General features: G+C 49.7%; 2 protein-coding genes across 4 annotated transcripts in view; one reads left to right on the top strand and one right to left on the bottom strand.

The window, feature by feature from the left end:
- Positions 1 to 5,527, bottom strand: part of LOC141069428 (S-adenosyl-L-methionine-dependent tRNA 4-demethylwyosine synthase TYW1-like) — a 452,148-nt gene extending 446,621 nt beyond the window's left edge. For all 3 annotated transcript variants that reach the window (XM_073558957.1, XM_073558955.1, XM_073558956.1), the window contains exon 1: positions 5,322 to 5,527. In XM_073558957.1, coding sequence (XP_073415058.1) covers positions 5,322 to 5,394 — 73 coding nt within the window. In that variant the 5' untranslated portion in view covers positions 5,395 to 5,527. The remainder of the gene's footprint in view (positions 1 to 5,321) is intronic.
- Positions 5,528 to 5,565: 38 nt separating this feature from the next.
- Positions 5,566 to 17,580, top strand: SBDS (SBDS ribosome maturation factor). Its single transcript, XM_073558958.1, has 5 exons — positions 5,566 to 5,832; positions 10,158 to 10,287; positions 13,470 to 13,670; positions 14,763 to 14,927; positions 16,244 to 17,580. The coding sequence occupies exons 1-5, from the start codon at positions 5,705 to 5,707 to the stop codon at positions 16,370 to 16,372; spliced, it is 753 nt and encodes a 250-aa protein (XP_073415059.1). The 5' UTR covers positions 5,566 to 5,704; the 3' UTR covers positions 16,373 to 17,580.
- Positions 17,581 to 18,218: the final 638 nt, after the last annotated feature.

The raw sequence follows: 18,218 nt of genomic DNA, 5'->3' as shown, positions 1-18,218 counted from the left end.
AGTCGGCCTGGGGCCATCTGTGCACGGCACCGTACGTGGCATTCATCCTTCAATGCGGAGTTGATGATTTTCCCCGGAATCACATTATTTTAAGTTGTCCGCCTGAATTCTAGGCAGAAGCCACCCAAGAGATTTAACTTTTTTGTAGCCGCTAAAAGAACGGGGAAAAAAAAAAAAAACACTGCAAAAAACAAAAAAAACAAATAGCGCAAAGTTATCTAAAAACAATATTGTTGTGCATGTGTTCAGCAGAAACTGTGAAGCAGTTAAAAATAGCATGGCCATTCTCTGGGCAGCTTGTGTTACAAAGTGGCATGATGGTTCTAGGTTAAATCACAGAAAAATAAAATGCTGGCGGCAAAAAAAAAAAAAAGAAAACAACAAAACTGCTTCAGGAAAAAAACTACAGGCTTTTTCCTTTAGTGGCTTCACCAAGGAAAATCGGTTGCTAACTCAAGTGCTTTTGGCGTGCTCGAAGAATATGTTTTAAGGTACTGTCACACTAAGCGATATCGCTAGCAATATCGCTATAACTTGTGACGTTATAGCGATATTGCTAGTGATATCACTGTGTCTGATACTTACCTCCGACCGCTCCCCCGCTGGTTATCGCTGATCGCGCGAGAACGTTCAGGACTGTTTCTCGTCGTCAGCTTCCTGCGGCACTTCCTGTGGAGAGACGAGCGTGGAGCCGGGCGGGAGGACGCAAGTGTGACAGGTAAGTAGCGACCCCCGACCCCTGCAATGTCGCTGGTGAGATCTGCCTGTGTGGTAGCTCACTAGCGACCACTTAGCGATGTACCAGCAATCCTGACCGCGTCATATCGCTGGTACATCGCTAAAGGTACTGTCACACTTAGCGATGTACCAGCGATCCCGACCAGCGATATGACGCGGTCAGGATCGCTGGTACATCGCTAAGTGGTCGCTAGTGAGCTGCCACACAGGCAGATCTCACCAGCGACATCGCTGGGGACGGGGGTCGCTACTTACCTGTCACACTAGGCGATTCTGACGTCCTCCCGCCCGGCTCCACGCTCGTCTCTCGTCTCTCCACAGGAAGCTGACGACGAGAAACAGTCCTGGACGTTCTCACGCGATCAGCGATAACCAGCGGGGGAGCGGTCGGAGGTAAGTATCAGACATAGCGATATCACTAGCAATATCGCTATAACGTCACAAGTTATAGCGATATTGCTAGCGACATCGCTTAGTGTGACAGGCCCTTTAGTCCCTGCGGCTGCATGTCTCGAGGCTGTTCAACACATGCTGGGATTGGCTGTTTGTTACGCAATCCCTGCCTGTGCTGTTGAGTAGCCTCGAGTCATGCAGCCGAGGGAACTCAAGCATAGAGCATCTTCGGCGTGCTCAAATACTGTTAGCACACAAGCGAGCTCAGATAACATCTCATCCAAGCACGCTACTCACTATTCATGATGTCTTATCTACACCGTGGCTCCTATAATACAGATAGCAGCACGTATATCCGATGAACACGGGAGCGAGGATCCTACAGCCTCCACTATACATGTAAAACGGGCAACAATTGCTGTTCACCCAGTCAGTGAAGGGCAACAACATTAATGACAGTTTGCCAAAAAAGCACCCGATCCCTCACTAAAGACTGTTAAAGTTTAACTTTTAAATTACCTATTTAAAGGATAAAGGGTTAAGATTACAGGAGTCTGTGTATAAGGAGATAAACACGATATAACCCCTTTTCTGGCGTCATCAGGGGACAGAGGTGAAACGACACAGCCTTTGTCCCCCGATGGTGCCAGGTTTCTGGTGAAACATGTTGTGTTTTGGATTAACGGAAGAGTGGATTTTGGCAGCGGCCGCACCTAACCAATACTTATAACCGGGTTGCACTAATGTGTTAGAGGGACAGGGATGTCTCCTTACACGAACAGCGACTCTTGTAATCTTAACCCTTTGTCCTTTAAATAGGCAATCAATTTATATGAGCATCACAATGATAACATACAATGCAGTGAGGGGCCCTGATGTTAATGCACTTAAAAACAGCTACAAAAGTTATATAAAACTGGAACAAAAATGGGCATCAAAGTGGGTACCGAAGGGTGATAATGAAAGGGTTAAATGACTGTGGGCCACTGATATCACACTGCAGACATATAGAACAGGGAGCCCCACACCAAAACCTCTAGCCTGGCCCAAATGGGTTCTGGGCATCAGAATTGGCATCAAAGTGGGCAAACAGTCAATTTTCACAGATATGAATAAGTGATGTTTTTAAGGGGGTAAGTGACTTTGGGCCACTGATCTGACACTAAGAATACACAGATAGTGCTGCCCAGCATCAAACCCAGCTTCCTTCAGCCTGGCCCAAATGGGTTCTGGGCATCACTATCCGTGTATTCTGAGTGTGAGAGCAGTGGCCCAAAGTCATTTAACCCCTTAAAAACATCACTTATTCATATCTGTGAAAATTGGCTGTTTGCCCACTTTGATGCCAATTCTAATCCCTGAACCCATTTGGGCCAGGATGGAGGGACCTGGATTTGATGCGGGGCATCACTATCTGTGTATTCTCAGTGTGAGATCAGTGGCCCAAAGTCATTTTACCCTTTAATTAACACCCTTCGGTGCCCACTTTGATGCCCATTTTTGTGCCAGTTTTATAAAAGAAAAACTTTGCTGTTTTTAAGTGCATTCACATCAGGGCACCTCACTGCATTGTATATTATTGTGATGCTTATTTTTTGTTGTTAAACCTATTAAAAAAAATATTAAAAAAAATAAATAAAAATACCGAATAAGAAACCAACTTCAGCCTTGTTAGGAGCAGGGTCTCCGCTATACACACACACGGGAGCGGGGCCCCCCGCAGTCTCCGCTATACACACACACACGGGAGCGGGTCCCCTCCGCTATACACACACACACACACACACGGGAGCGGGTCCCCTCCGCTATACACACACACACACACACGGGAGCGGGTCCCCTCCGCTATACACACACGGGAGCGGGGCCCCTCCGCTATACACACACACACACACACACACACACACGGGAGCGGGGCCCCTCCGCTACACACACACACACACGGGAGCGGGGCCCCTCCGCTACACACACACACACACGGGAGCGGGGCCCCTCCGCTACACACACACACACACACACGGGAGCGGGGCCCCTCCGCTACACACACACACACACACACGGGAGCGGGGCCCCTCCGCTACACACACACACACGGGAGCGGGGCCCCTCCGCTACACACACACACACGGGAGCGGGGCCCCTCCGCTACACACACACACACGGGAGCGGGGCCCCTCCGCTACACACACACACACGGGAGCGGGGCCCCTCCGCTACACACACACACACGGGAGCGGGGCCCCTCCGCTACACACACACACACGGGAGCGGGGCCCCTCCGCTACACACACACACGGGAGCGGGGCCCCTCCGCTACACACACACACGGGAGCGGGGCCCCTCCGCTACACACACACACGGGAGCGGGGCCCCTCCGCTACACACACACACGGGAGCGGGGCCCCTCCGCTACACACACACACACACACGGGAGCGGGGCCCCTCCGCTACACACACACACGGGAGCGGGGCCCCTCCGCTACACACACACACGGGAGCGGGGCCCCTCCGCTACACACACACACACACGGGAGCGGGGCCCCCCGCAGTCTCCGCTATACACACACACACGGGAGCGGGGCCCCTCCGCTACACACACACACACGGGAGCGGGGCCCCCCGCAGTCTCCGCTATACACACACACACGGGAGCGGGGCCCCCCGCAGTCTCCGCTATACACACACACACGGGAGCGGGGCCCCCCGCAGTCTCCGCTATACACACACACACGGGAGCGGGGCCCCCCGCAGTCTCCGCTATACACACACACACGGGAGCGGGGCCCCCCGCAGTCTCCGCTATACACACACACACGGGAGCGGGGCCCCCCGCAGTCTCCGCTATACACACACACACGGGAGCGGGGCCCCCCGCAGTCTCCGCTATACACACACACACGGGAGCGGGGCCCCCCGCAGTCTCCGCTATACACACACACACGGGAGCGGGGCCCCCCGCAGTCTCCGCTATACACACACACACGGGAGCGGGGCCCCCCGCAGTCTCCGCTATACACACACACACGGGAGCGGGGCCCCCCGCAGTCTCCGCTATACACACACACACGGGAGCGGGGCCCCCCCGCAGTCTCCGCTATACACACACACACGGGAGCGGGGCCCCCCCGCAGTCTCCGCTATACACACACACACGGGAGCGGGGCCCCCCGCAGTCTCCGCTATACACACACACACGGGAGCGGGGCCCCCCGCAGTCTCCGCTATACACACACACACGGGAGCGGGGCCCCCCGCAGTCTCCGCTATACACACACACACGGGAGCGGGGCCCCCCGCAGTCTCCGCTATACACACACACACGGGAGCGGGGCCCCCCGCAGTCTCCGCTATACACACACACACGGGAGCGGGGCCCCCCGCAGTCTCCGCTATACACACACACACGGGAGCGGGGCCCCCCGCAGTCTCCGCTATACACACACACACGGGAGCGGGGCCCCCGCAGTCTCCGCTATACACACACACACGGGAGCGGGGCCCCCGCAGTCTCCGCTATACACACACACACGGGAGCGGGGCCCCCGCAGTCTCCGCTATACACACACACACGGGAGCGGGGCCCCCGCAGTCTCCGCTATACACACACACACGGGAGCGGGGCCCCCGCAGTCTCCGCTATACACACACACACACGGGAGCGGGGCCCCCGCAGTCTCCGCTATACACACACACACGGGAGCGGGGCCCCCGCAGTCTCCGCTATACACACACACGGGAGCGGGGCCCCCCGCAGTCTCCGCTATACACACACACACACACGGGAGCGGGGCCCCCCGCAGTCTCCGCTATACACACACACACACACGGGAGCGGGCTGTCTCCGCTATACACACACACGGGAGCGGGGCCCCCCGCAGTCTCCGCTATACACACACACACGGGAGCGGGGCCCCCCGCAGTCTCCGCTATACACACACACGGGAGCGGGGCCCCCCGCAGTCTCCGCTATACACACACACACACACACACGGGAGCGGGCTGTCTCCGCTATACACACACACGGGAGCGGGGCCCCCCGCAGTCTCCGCTATACACACACACACGGGAGCGGGGCCCCCCGCAGTCTCCGCTATACACACACAGGGGAGCGGGCCCCCCGCAGTCTCCGCTATACACACAGGAGCACACTAGACGGCCGGTGGTGCAGAGGCCTCGGTGCCCGGACCTACCTTGCTGCTCCAGCTGAGCGCTCACACAAGCCGCCGCCAGTAGCGGACATACTAGCTGACGCAGGCGCTTCATACTGAGGATAACCGCACAGTTGTCGGCCCAAGACTCAGCACCTAACCTCCACACTCATGCCACACTGGGGGCCGCCATATTTGTTTCCTTACGTATCAGCCTCTTTTTTTTTTTCTTTCTTCTTCAACAAACTTTATTAAACACATAAACGACAGGGGAGAAAGCGCTTCCACTAAACAAACAGCTTTCTGCGCATGCGCTAGGAGCAGCGGCCGCAGGTGAGAGTTGACGTTGTACCGCATGCGCCAGAAGGTGCTAAGCTCGTCGTCTCACTGTGCGGCAGGAAGACGCCCCAGGGGCGACAGCCACCATGTCCATATTCACACCCACCAACCAAATCCGCCTAACTAACGTGGCCGTGGTGCGGATGAAGAAGGCAGGGAAGAGATATGAGATCGCCTGCTACAAGAACAAGGTTATGAGCTGGAGGAGCGGAGCGTGAGTATCACCCGCACTGCTGTCTGTTACTGGGGGCAAATGTGCAGGGAAGCGGCAGAGTGACGTCATTGGGCCAGACCTGTTTGTGTCATAGCGAGGCTTGACACGCAGTCACGTGTGAGGGGTCAGCTGTGTTTACAGGGTTGCCAACATGACTTTTTATTCTTTCTGGACAGATTATCAAAAAATCACAGACACATTATGAAACCATGATAACTCATTATAATGATAGAAGTGGTCTGTGTCTCCAGCTCATTATCATTACCACCACTAAGCCTCACCTCTTGTGGACAGGTTAGTGCCTGATAATTTGCAGTTGCAAAAGGCCCTTAATATGAAAGAGGATGTTCAAAGACTAGGAAAAATTTCTAGAAGATGCCTATCCCTGTGTACATATATCAAAAGTAGTAATACTTCCCTCAGAGATCCCATCACAGCTCCTGTACAGACGCTTCGTTAGGCTGCAGAAGAATATGGCCCCATTTCCTAATGATCCTCAGAGTTCATGGTGACACTAAAAAACCACCACTCTAAATCTAATCCTAAAAGGATTATATGGCATCGTCCAGTGCCGCTACAGCGAGCCTTACATCGTCCAGTGCCGCTACAGCGAGCCATACATCGTCCAGTGCCGCTACAGCGAGCCTTACATCGTCCAGTGCCGCTACAGCGAGCCATGCATCGTCCAGTGCCGCTACAGCGAGCCATGCATCGTCCAGTGCCGCTACAGCGAGCCATGCATCGTCCAGTGCCGCTACAGCGAGCCATGCATCGTCCAGTGCCGCTACAGCGAGCCATGCATCGTCCAGTGCCGCTACAGCGAGCCTTGCATCGTCCAGTGCCGCTACAGCGAGCCATACATCGTCCAGTGCCGCTACAGCGAGCCTTACATCTTCCAGTGCCGCTACAGCGAGCCTTACATCTTCCAGTGCCGCTACAGCGAGCCATACATCGTCCAGTGCCGCTACAGCGAGCCATACATGGTCCAGTGCCGCTACAGCGAGCCATACATGGTCCAGTGCCGCTACAGCGAGCCATACATGGTCCAGTGCCGCTACAGCGAGCCATACATGGTCCAGTGCCGCTACAGCGAGCCATACATGGTCCAGTGCCGCTACAGCGAGCCATACATGGTCCAGTGCCGCTACAGCGAGCCATACATGGTCCAGTGCCGCTACAGCGAGCCATACATGGTCCAGTGCCGCTACAGCGAGCCATACATGGTCCAGTGCCGCTACAGCGAGCCATACATGGTCCAGTGCCGCTACAGCGAGCCATACATGGTCCAGTGCCGCTACAGCGAGCCATACATGGTCCAGTGCCGCTACAGCGAGCCATACATGGTCCAGTGCCGCTACAGCGAGCCATACATGGTCCAGTGCCGCTACAGCGAGCCATACATGGTCCAGTGCCGCTACAGCGAGCCATACATGGTCCAGTGCCGCTACAGCGAGCCATACATGGTCCAGTGCCGCTACAGCGAGCCATACATGGTCCAGTGCCGCTACAGCGAGCCATACATCGTCCAGTGCCGCTACAGCGAGCCATACATCGTCCAGTGCCGCTACAGCGAGCCTTACATCGTCCAGTGCCGCTACAGCGAGCCATACATGGTCCAGTGCCGCTACAGCGAGCCATACATGGTCCAGTGCCGCTACAGCGAGCCATACATGGTCCAGTGCCGCTACAGCGAGCCATACATGGTCCAGTGCCGCTACAGCGAGCCATACATGGTCCAGTGCCGCTACAGCGAGCCATACATGGTCCAGTGCCGCTACAGCGAGCCATACATGGTCCAGTGCCGCTACAGCGAGCCATACATGGTCCAGTGCCGCTACAGCGAGCCTTACATCGTCCAGTGCCGCTACAGCGAGCCATACATCGTCCAGTGCCGCTACAGCGAGCCTTACATCTTCCAGTGCCGCTACAGCGAGCCTTACATCTTCCAGTGCCGCTACAGCGAGCCATACATCGTCCAGTGCCGCTACAGCGAGCCATACATCGTCCAGTGCCGCTACAGCGAGCCATACATCGTCCAGTGCCGCTACAGCGAGCCATACATCGTCCAGTGCCGCTACAGCGAGCCATACATCGTCCAGTGCCGCTACAGCGAGCCATACATCGTCCAGTGCCGCTACAGCGAGCCATACATCGTCCAGTGCCGCTACAGCGAGCCATACATCGTCCAGTGCCGCTACAGCGAGCCATACATCGTCCAGTGCCGCTACAGCGAGCCATACATCGTCCAGTGCCGCTACAGCGAGCCATACATCGTCCAGTGCCGCTACAGCGAGCCATACATCGTCCAGAGCCGCTACAGCGAGCCATACATCGTTCAGCGCCGCTAGAGCCAGTCATACATCGTCCAGCGCCGCTACAGCGAGCCTTACATCGTCCAGCGCCGCTACAGCGAGCCTTACATCGTCCAGTGCCGCTACAGCGAGCCTTACATCGTCCAGTGCCGCTACAGCGAGCCATACATCGTCCAGTGCCGCTACAGCGAGCCATACATCGTCCAGTGCCGCTACCGCGAGCCATACATCGTCCAGTGCCGCTACAGCGAGCCATACATCGTTCAGTGCCGCTACAGCGAGCCTTACATCGTCCAGTGCCGCTACAGCGAGCCTTACATCGTCCAGTGCCGCTACAGCGAGCCATACAATAATGTTAAGTCCCCAAACACCTGACAAGATGAGTGTAAGATCGGCCGATGTTGTACACCTTTCTTGGTCATAGGACACGTGCATAATAGGTGGCAATTGTACATGTGCATCTACGGGAGTGTGAGGTGTTATTGTCATCATCTCCAGTGTGGATGTGATCAGCTCTGCACAACACCAGATAACCCCCCTACAAACATACAGTCCCGCTCAGATGATGTAAGCCTTCCATCAGCCATTGCTCTCTAGCATCTGGTGTCGACCTGATGGTCTCTGCTTTCTGGTTTGATCTCGCTACAAGGGAAATGGTTGATGCATGTCAGCATTATAGCTCAGTTATAGACAGAACAAGGATTTCCAGCGTGTGTAACTTAATTTTTTTTCCTTTTATACCTCACTAAGCACTTACCAATACATTTTATCCCTTGAGAAACACTACTTGTTATTAATGCATTAAAGGCTTAAAAAATTGCTGTTTTTAAAGCCAAAATTGTCCAGCAGCATTAATTTGTAGCAATTTTACATTGCAGATTAAATGGACCACCCCAAAGTAAATGTGACTATATGTGCCTCCATAACTGAGATCGGTGTCCCATTGTCTTCATGTACAATATAGTTTCTGCAGCGACATGGAGAGCACTGAGGTTATTCTGAGCCATGTCCACCCCTTAACTTTTTCAGCCTGGGAATAAACTAGTAATCATTTTCTGTAATGATGTTGCAAACCAATCCAGTCCAGTGGCCACATCCAAAACTTATAGCCCCCAAACAGGAGCCCTGAGAACTGGCTCCTACCAGCCAGCATCCCTGACTCTTCTTTTGATTGACTAACCGGCCTGGTGCCGGTCACAAGTGTGTCCTAACGGTGTTGTTGCACCAGGCTGGGTAATCAAGAGTAGCTGGGGATGAAGGCTGGTAGAAGGCGGTTCACGGGGTTCTCGTCCAGCGGTCACAGAGTAGTGGTAAAGCCGCTGGACCGGGTCCTGTGAATAACCTTACACATCTCACTGGCACTGGTCCATCCGATCCCACACCAGTGGAAACACAGAGAATTTCACACAGAGAAGCCACAGTAATTCACCTTATGATACATATGAAGGGGGTTTCAAACGGTGGAAAAAAATCTGTATAGAAATGAGAGCATGCTATAGATTTTATTACAATCCACGTGGTTTTTTTTTTTTTGTAGATGTATTGTGAAATCCACAGTGAAAAAGTCCCTAGCGGGTGGGCTCCACTATGAACGGGTAATCCCAGCTTACACATTTATAGCATAGATGATGGTGAGATCCATGACCTGCAACCGATTATTCTAAAGATCACTTATCATAAAGTGATGGCAAATCCCAGTGATATACCATAACAATACTACTACTATATTACTGATAAGGTACATCACAGTTATGTTGATATCACTGACTAAATAAACTGCTAATGGAAAATCTGCCGGAGCGTCTCCACAACTGAGCCACCCTGCTTGATCTTTCATTTCTCCAACTATTTGCAGATTGTGGCAAGATGCAACCAGTCGTTCCTGACAGTCACTTTACTCGCTCCCTGCTCTGTTACAAGATCGTTCACAATGAGCGGTATTGAAAATACAAAACAATTGCAAATGTAGCAATCCTCCTATGTAACTTTTTATCATGTATTTATATTTTAAAGTGAGAAAGACATAGATGAAGTTTTGCAGACCCACTCTGTGTTCATGAATGTGTCTAAAGGACAAGTAGCTAAAAAAGAAGATCTTGTCAAGGCATTTGGGACGGAAGATCTAACCGAAATCTGCAAGCAGGTACTGAAGAGTCCACTGTGAGCGCTTATCAAATAGTTGAATATCTGTAATCTGTCACTACTGCTGTTCCTTAATCTCATTGCTGGTGTATCACTAGAGGGCATGTCACACTAAGAGATATCGCTAGCAATATCGCTATAACTAGTGACGTTATAGCGATATTGCTAGCGATATCGCTGTGTCTGATACTTACCTACGACCGGCTCCCCCGCTGGTTATCGCTGATCGCGCGAGAACGTTCAGGACTGTTTCTCGTCGTCAGCTTCCTGCTGTGAGGACGAGCGACGCGTGGAGCCGGGCGGGAGGACGCAGGATCGCCTGGTGTGACAGGTAAGTAGCGATCCCCGTCCCCAGCGATGTCGCTGGTGAGATCTGCCTGTGTGGCAGCTCACTAGCGACCACTTAGCGATGTACCAGCGATCCTGACCGCGTCATATCGCTGGTCGGGATCGCTGGTACATCGCTAAGTGTGACAGTACCTTAGCACTGCTAACTCCTGACCTGGTACACAGTGCTATCATCAGGGGCTGTCCAGTATTACAACAGGATTCATTGTTGCCCCTCTAAAATTAGAAGTTAGGCTATGTGCACACGCTGCAGATTCACCTGCGGTTTTTTCCGCGCGGAACCGCAGGTAAAACTGCAGGTAAAGTGACCTGCGGTTTGGTCTGTGGTTTTGCCCTGCGGTTTCACACCTCTACTATGTTAAAGGTGTGAAACCGCTGCGGAAACCGCCCAAACAATTGACATGCTGCGGTTTGTAAACCGCAGCAAAACCGCGTGGAAAAAACCGCACCGTCAGCACAGCGTTTTTGAAAACCCATAGGCTTTCATTGTACTGTACTTGGTCTGCGGAACTGCTGCGTTTCCGCAGGGCCAAAACCGCTGTGGAAACGCAGCAGAATCCGCACCGTGTGCACATAGCCTTATTTGTTTTTGCAGATTTATTGTATATTATACAACACATGAAATTTAAAATTTTAATCCAAAATATTTTTTTCTTATGCCTTTTTTGCTCTTTCTTTAAAGCGAATCTGTCACCTAAAAGAACACCATTTAAACTAAACACATGGTTAAATATGGGACTTGACCCCCTACAAGAATCAGATCTCTGATGTCATAAATGTCGTCTTTGAGCATAAGTCAGTCTGTCTCATATGCAAATGAATGTATTCGGTGCGCCCTTGGCATGGTTATAAGTGCTCAGTGCACCGTTCTGCCCCTCAGTTACTATTGCTCCGCCGTCGCGCCACCCTGTAAAGATTGGCAGCACTCACTTGGCCAGACTTAGTTAAAACTTCGGCATGCAGCCACACAATGTTATTCAGGAGCATGTGCAGCACTTTCACATCTATGCTGCGGCCACTCGCTGCACGGACGCAGCAGTGTAGGAAGCCACAACAGAAAAAGTTCTTCACTCACCCAGACAGTAACACTGTGTTCTCGTATGCCGAAGCTTTAACTTCAGGCAGCACTAAGTCTGGCCAAGGGAGTGCTATAAATTTACTTAGGTGGGGGCGGTGGAGCATGGTAACTGAAGGGTGGAGCGGTGCACTAAGCGCTGGTGGACACACCATCAAACACTCATTTACACATCAGACAAACTGCTCTTTTTCTATTCATCAGACACAATGTTTAGTACAACAGAGGAGTGAGTGATGAATGGGTACACCAGAGGAATGGGAACGAGTGATGAATGAGTACACCAGGGGAACGAGTGATGAATGAGTACACCAGAGGAACGAGTGATGAATGAGTACACCAGAGGAACGAGTGATGAATGAGTACACCAGAGGAACGAGTGATGAATGAGTACACCAGAGGAACGAGTGATGAATGAGTACACCAGAGGAACGAGTGATGAATGAGTACACCAGAGGAACGAGTGATGAATGAGTACACCAGAGGAACGAGTGATGAATGAGTACACCAGAGGAACGAGTGATGAATGAGTACACCAGAGGAACGAGTGATGAATGAGTACACCAGAGGAACGAGTGATGAATGAGTACACCAGAGGAACGAGTGATGAATGAGTACACCAGAGGAACGAGTGATGAATGAGTACACCAGAGGAACGAGTGATGAATGAGTACACCAGAGGAACGAGTGATGAATGATTACACCAGAGGAACGAGTGATGAATGAGTACACCAGAGGAACGAGTGATGAATGAGTACACCAGAGGAACGAGTGATGAATGAGTACACCAGAGGAACGAGTGATGAATGAGTACACCAGAGGAACGAGTGATGAATGAGTACACCAGAGGAACGAGTGATGAATGAGTATACCAGAGGAACGAGTGATGAATGAGTACACCAGAGGAACGAGTGATGAATGAGTACACCAGAGGAACGAGTGATGAATGAGTACACCAGAGGAACGAGTGATGAATGAGTACACCAGAGGAACGAGTGATGAATGAGTACACCAGAGGTCTGATTTTTATAGTAGCTAAGTCCCTATTAGGGTATGTGCACACGTTGCAGAATGCTGTATAGAATTTTCTGCGCGGAATCTGCATCACTTGCCAGAATCCACAGGTCAAAATCCATGCCTTTTTCCTGCGGATTTTGTGCGGATTTGGCATGCGTTTTTACACCTGCGGATTCTTATGGAATGAGTGTAAAAACGCTGTGGAATCCGCACAAAGAATTGACATGCTGTGGGGAAAAAGATGTTGCGTTTCCGCTCGGATTTTTCCGCAGCATGTGCACAGCAAATTTTTTTCCCCATAGAATAACATTGTACTGTAAATCACTTGCGGATCTGCAGGGATTCCGCAGCGGCAAATCCGCAACGTGTGCACATATCCTTACACTGTGTGGTTAGATGGTGTTTGAGGCGACAGACACCCTTTAAACTGAAGTCACCAGTTCATAGGTTACTTCTCTCTGCCTGTGTGCATTATTAGACAGCTTTACACTGAGGGTGTGTTGTGTGATCCTGGTTCTCTTATAAAATAGACTGAGGGTAAACCTTATCACATCTGATGGCCTATTGGTATTCTTATGTACTGCAGACAAGCACAAGAGATTGGAAGTTTTCCCGTGCTTTGTATGTGTATGTTCTAACTACTGTAGCATGAGAAATAATAACATTTTATAAGTAAATCGCATTTTCTGCATATTGGTTACAGGCTTTGTACATTTTATCTTATTTACTTTTTTTTATATCAGATTCTGTCAAAGGGAGAGCTGCAAGTGTCTGAGAAAGAGCGGAGTACCCAGCTAGAGCAAATGTTCCGGGATATTGCTACTATTGTGGCAGACAAATGTGTAAATCCAGAAACCAAGAGGCCATACACGGTAAACCTCATTGAGAGGGCCATGAAAGACATCCACTACTCAGTCAAAGCTACTAAGAGCACAAAACAACAAGTGAGTCAGATTGTTTCCCCTTTCCTTCCCTGCATTTGTATTGCTGGTACAATATTCTAGGGGATGGCACACCATAACATATGTCTTTAATTCTCTGTCCAATGCCTCCTGGGAGGTCCTTGCATTGGTCATAGCCAGGTGGTGGCGTCCAGAACAGTTACTTTGAAAATGTGGTCTTGAATTCTGGTTTTCCGGCAGCCAACAACTGATAATGGAGAAGAAAAGCAGCTTTTATTGCAAATATCGGCACATATGTGCTGTCCATATCAAGAAACAGGAGTCCTGTCACTTTAGGATTCCTCTTACACTTTAAGACCAAAATACAGCTGAAAACTAGCAAATACGCAGAACATGACAATAGTGGAAAGCAGTCTGATTGTTAATGGCCACGTGGTGACTGCCGTTTGGTGCATAACTACCCACTTAAAGTGGCACTACTAGTCCAGAAGATTAATGCAATAAGTGGAGGATGCAGTATTAGATAAGGTGGTGCCACATTTCCCTCACCACTTTTTGGTGTGAGATGCAGTTATTGTATCAATGCTCTGGTATTCTGCATGATCAACATGGTCAGTGCACTCCAAGGAGTTATTGGAGCTACGGCTATTGTAAAGGGCGTAAATATGTGTGTCTTTCTCTGTCCACACTGTTGTTAAGGGTTGTCCCCTTTCAGAAAACTCTTTCATAGCTATAAAGCAAACCGAGTATTACTTGTGCTCCCTGGGTCCAGCACCTGCCCTCCTCTGATGCTTGGGTTTGTGGTATTTGGCTGTTACATTGACGTCCTGTCGACAGCACTGCAGCCAATTGTGAGCTCAGCGGTCTGCCGGCGTAGACAGCACAAGCAGTTGATTGGCTACAACACTGTCAATGTGATATCCGCACTGTGGCCAAATTGCAGAAACCGGAGCAGCAGCGGAGAGACGACTCTGAACCCTGGAAGGGCAAGTAATATTGTTTGTATTTCTAATAGCTCCCACGCCCCTTGAAGGAAAGATTTCTTAACAAGGCCCACCCTGTAAGGCTCCTGTATACATAAGGTATATATGCACATTTATTTTAGATAATTCTATAAGCTTTTTTGTTCTCTAGGCACTGGAAGTCATAAAGCAACTTAAAGAGACCATGCAGATAGAGCGAGCTCACATGAGGCTGCGCTTTGTCCTTCCTGCCAAGGATGGGAAGAGATTGAAAGAAAAGTTGAAGCCACTAATAAAACATACAGAGAGTGAAGAGTTTGACCAAGAGCTGGAGATTGTAAGTAAAGCATGTGGTAACGTACCTGACACTTGTATTACAGTCAGGACGCTATCACTTGATCCCAGATACTTCTTTGGCTTTATAAGAGGAGCGGTCATGTAGGCACACTCACTTTATATTGGCATGACTGGGAGGTAGAGAGTAACTGTGGCCAAATAATACCCCTCCTTTTTATTATTTTACTATAGTACAAAATGAAAAACTTTTCTAAATATAATTAAAGAATTGCTAGGTAAATGTACCTGCATACCATGAAAAGAGTCTACTGCGGGGGGCCGGTTTCAATCAGTATGGCGGTGACCCCTCATCGACAGAGCGGAAAGGACAAGAACTACCCTGTTGGTGAGGTCAGATGAGGCTGGAAATTCGCTACCTGATCTGGAATACATCATGGCTGCGTAGAACAGGCTGGTAGCTAGCGATTATCTGCTGTTAAGTTATTCGCCTCACATCAGGATTTATAGCAGAGTTTCCTGCTGCAAGTCATGAAGGTGGGCACGTGGCCTTCAGAGACTTTCTGGGTGCACTCCAACATCTGTGATCGGTGCAGGGTTAAGGGGGTTTTACACTAAGCGATATCGCTAGCAATATCGCTAAAACGTCACTGGTTTTGTGACGTTATAGCGATATTGCTAGCGATATCGCTATGTGTGATACTTACCAGCGACCGGCTCCCCCGCTGCTCATCGCTGATCGCGCGAGAATGTCCGGCTCCATTTCTCGTCGGGCGCTTCCTGCTGAGACTTCCTGCTGAGACTTCCTGCTGTGACGACGAGCGACGCTGGAGGCGGGCGGGAGGACGCAGGATCGCTGTGTGTGAATGGTAAGTATCGTGCGCTGCGTCGCTGCTGAATCGCTGTGAGGTCTTTCTGTATGAAAGCTCACTAGCGATCATTTAGCGATGCACCAGCGATCCTGACCGGGTGGGATCGCTGGTGCATCGCTAAATGTAAAAGGGCCTATAGGCCGCATATTAGAAAGATGGACCCTGGATCAATTAGTTCTGTTGGCGGCTGCACTGTGTGATGCAATAGAACCTGGTTACTTCATAAAATAACAATAGCCAACAGTTTGTGCTAGATGACATCTCTTCATCCTTGGCACCATTCGTAAGGGCGTGCCAGGAAATCCCAGCAAGCAAGTTCAGCATCGTTTATGGTTTATCTGCCAGGTCTCTGCATGGCTCATACGACAGAAGCCGGGTACACCCATGCAATATGGCGCATTACCAGCACTAACTTATAGAATGTAAACTTTTTTGCGTAACTCTACAGTAGGAATAATTCATATTCATCTCCGATCCATGTGTTTAGGTCTGCTTGATCGATCCTGGCTGCTTCAGAGAAATTGATGAGCTGATACGTTGTGAAACGAGAGGGAAAGGCACTCTGGAAGTTCTCAGCCTGAAGGATGTAGAAGAAGGAGATGAGAAGCTGGAGTGAGAACACTATGGACTGGTCTGTCCTCGAAGACTGGCTTTGGAGTAAAGACTCGTTTATACTTTCCGCAACTGACAGCTATTGACCGCACCGCAGATAATTTTTTTGCTCTTCCAAAAGCCGTAATAATGCCTCAGTGTGTATAAGGTATTGAGGCATCGATGGAAAACTCAGATATTTTTATTTTGTGCCGGTTTTCTTTGCAGCATTCTAAATGTATAAAAACTCCGCAATATTACATTTAGAGAAAGTGAGTGATGTTCACAAAGGGGATATACATGCATACATATTACTTCTAAGTATACTGCTATATCTCGAGGAAATGTTTATAATGGGTTACATCGGTGGGTGCAAAGGGTGTCCACGTTACAGCTCTCAGGACTAGAGTTTTCCTGGAGGCTGTACAATGTGCCTGTCATCCAGCTGAAAAGGACTTTTGGTGGGGGCATTATTAGCAGCCGGCAGCTTTCAGCCAGTCAACATTTATAAGAATCTTCCTGCTGAAGTAGATTGGATGAAAGCAATTCTGACCAACACACAACATTCTGGTGATCAGATCTTTTTAGCTGGACAAACACCTTAAATTAAAAAAAAATATATATATATGAAATGCACAGAAAGTATTAAAGTGCCTGTGTCTCTTCGCAGAGCTTATTTAAAAATCTTTTCTTGAAAATGTACTGAAAAAAAAAAAAATCTAAGAATCTGCTTTTAGTGGCATTTTAGAATAAAATGGCTGGATGCTGAGCAGGTAATATAAGGCCACGTGCACACTATCAGTACTTGGTCAGTATTTACATCAGTATTTGTAAGACAAAACCAGGAGTGGGTGATGAATACAGAAGTGGTGATGGGTTTCTATCACCCACTCCTGGTTTTGGCTTACAGAAATTTTGGTAAAATACTGACCAAATACAGAACGTGTGAACATGGCCTTTGACACAGAACTATTCTTATATAAGTTATTAAGAAAAGTCTACATTTATATTTTTCTCTTGGTAAAGCTGAGTGTTCTGTAAGATATGGTAGAAGGCATTCATGTTGCAGTAGAGACGCCGCCTTATCATAGTAGCCATTCGTTCCCTAGTGTCACATGCTTTGTGTGTTAGGATCATATTAACAGCAGCATTTTCATTTATACAGAAACAAAATGAAAAGTATGTGTTATGAAAAGTTCTTTTTGCTTCTATAAACTAAATCTTTCACCAGTATGGTTTATTTTGGCTTTTTATTAATGCACCTTCTTATTTATGTGTTAAAATACACATACCAATTGATTCTTGACAAGTGTAATACTTTTTCCCCAGGGTGAGGGTGGTGGTATTATTTTTGGATCGTTCCCAAATCTGTTAAAAATGTTGACTTTTAAAATGCTGCAATTTTTTTCAGAGGTTGGAGGAAGCATGAACTACAAGTAAACCTATGTGTGCGCCCTCTATAGTGGGGAGTGTGGGGCAGGGCTCACATAGCAGCAAATCTCCATTGTTTTATTTCTGAAAGAATTAGCAGCTACTTGCCCGGTGCTGGGGGAAATGTGCAGTAACATTCACAGGTAGATCTTGCCATTGATTTCAAGCCATTTAGGCTGGGGCTGCATGGCCAAACTCTAATTGCCACTTTTACATCGCTGCAGCACAGATGACTACGCCTAAAGTACCATAACAAGGTCCAAAAAAATCCAGCTTTTTCCGACTTGCTGCGATTGAGGTACTCCAGGGGTTATTTTGCAAGCCCCCCCCCATTCACCTACATTACCATGCGTTATAGTAGCCCCATATAATGATATATCACATTACCAACTTTCTGAGAAAAGTTATGCATTTAGGGGTGTGACTAAAAACACGGCAGG

The sequence above is a fragment of the Dendrobates tinctorius genome, unplaced genomic scaffold (genome assembly GCF_039654945.1).
Source record: "Dendrobates tinctorius isolate UK_male_01 unplaced genomic scaffold, ASM3965494v1 ptg000263l, whole genome shotgun sequence".
In the NCBI taxonomy this organism is placed as follows: domain Eukaryota; kingdom Metazoa; phylum Chordata; class Amphibia; order Anura; family Dendrobatidae; genus Dendrobates; species Dendrobates tinctorius.
This window is presented reverse-complemented; position numbering and strand designations above follow the sequence as displayed.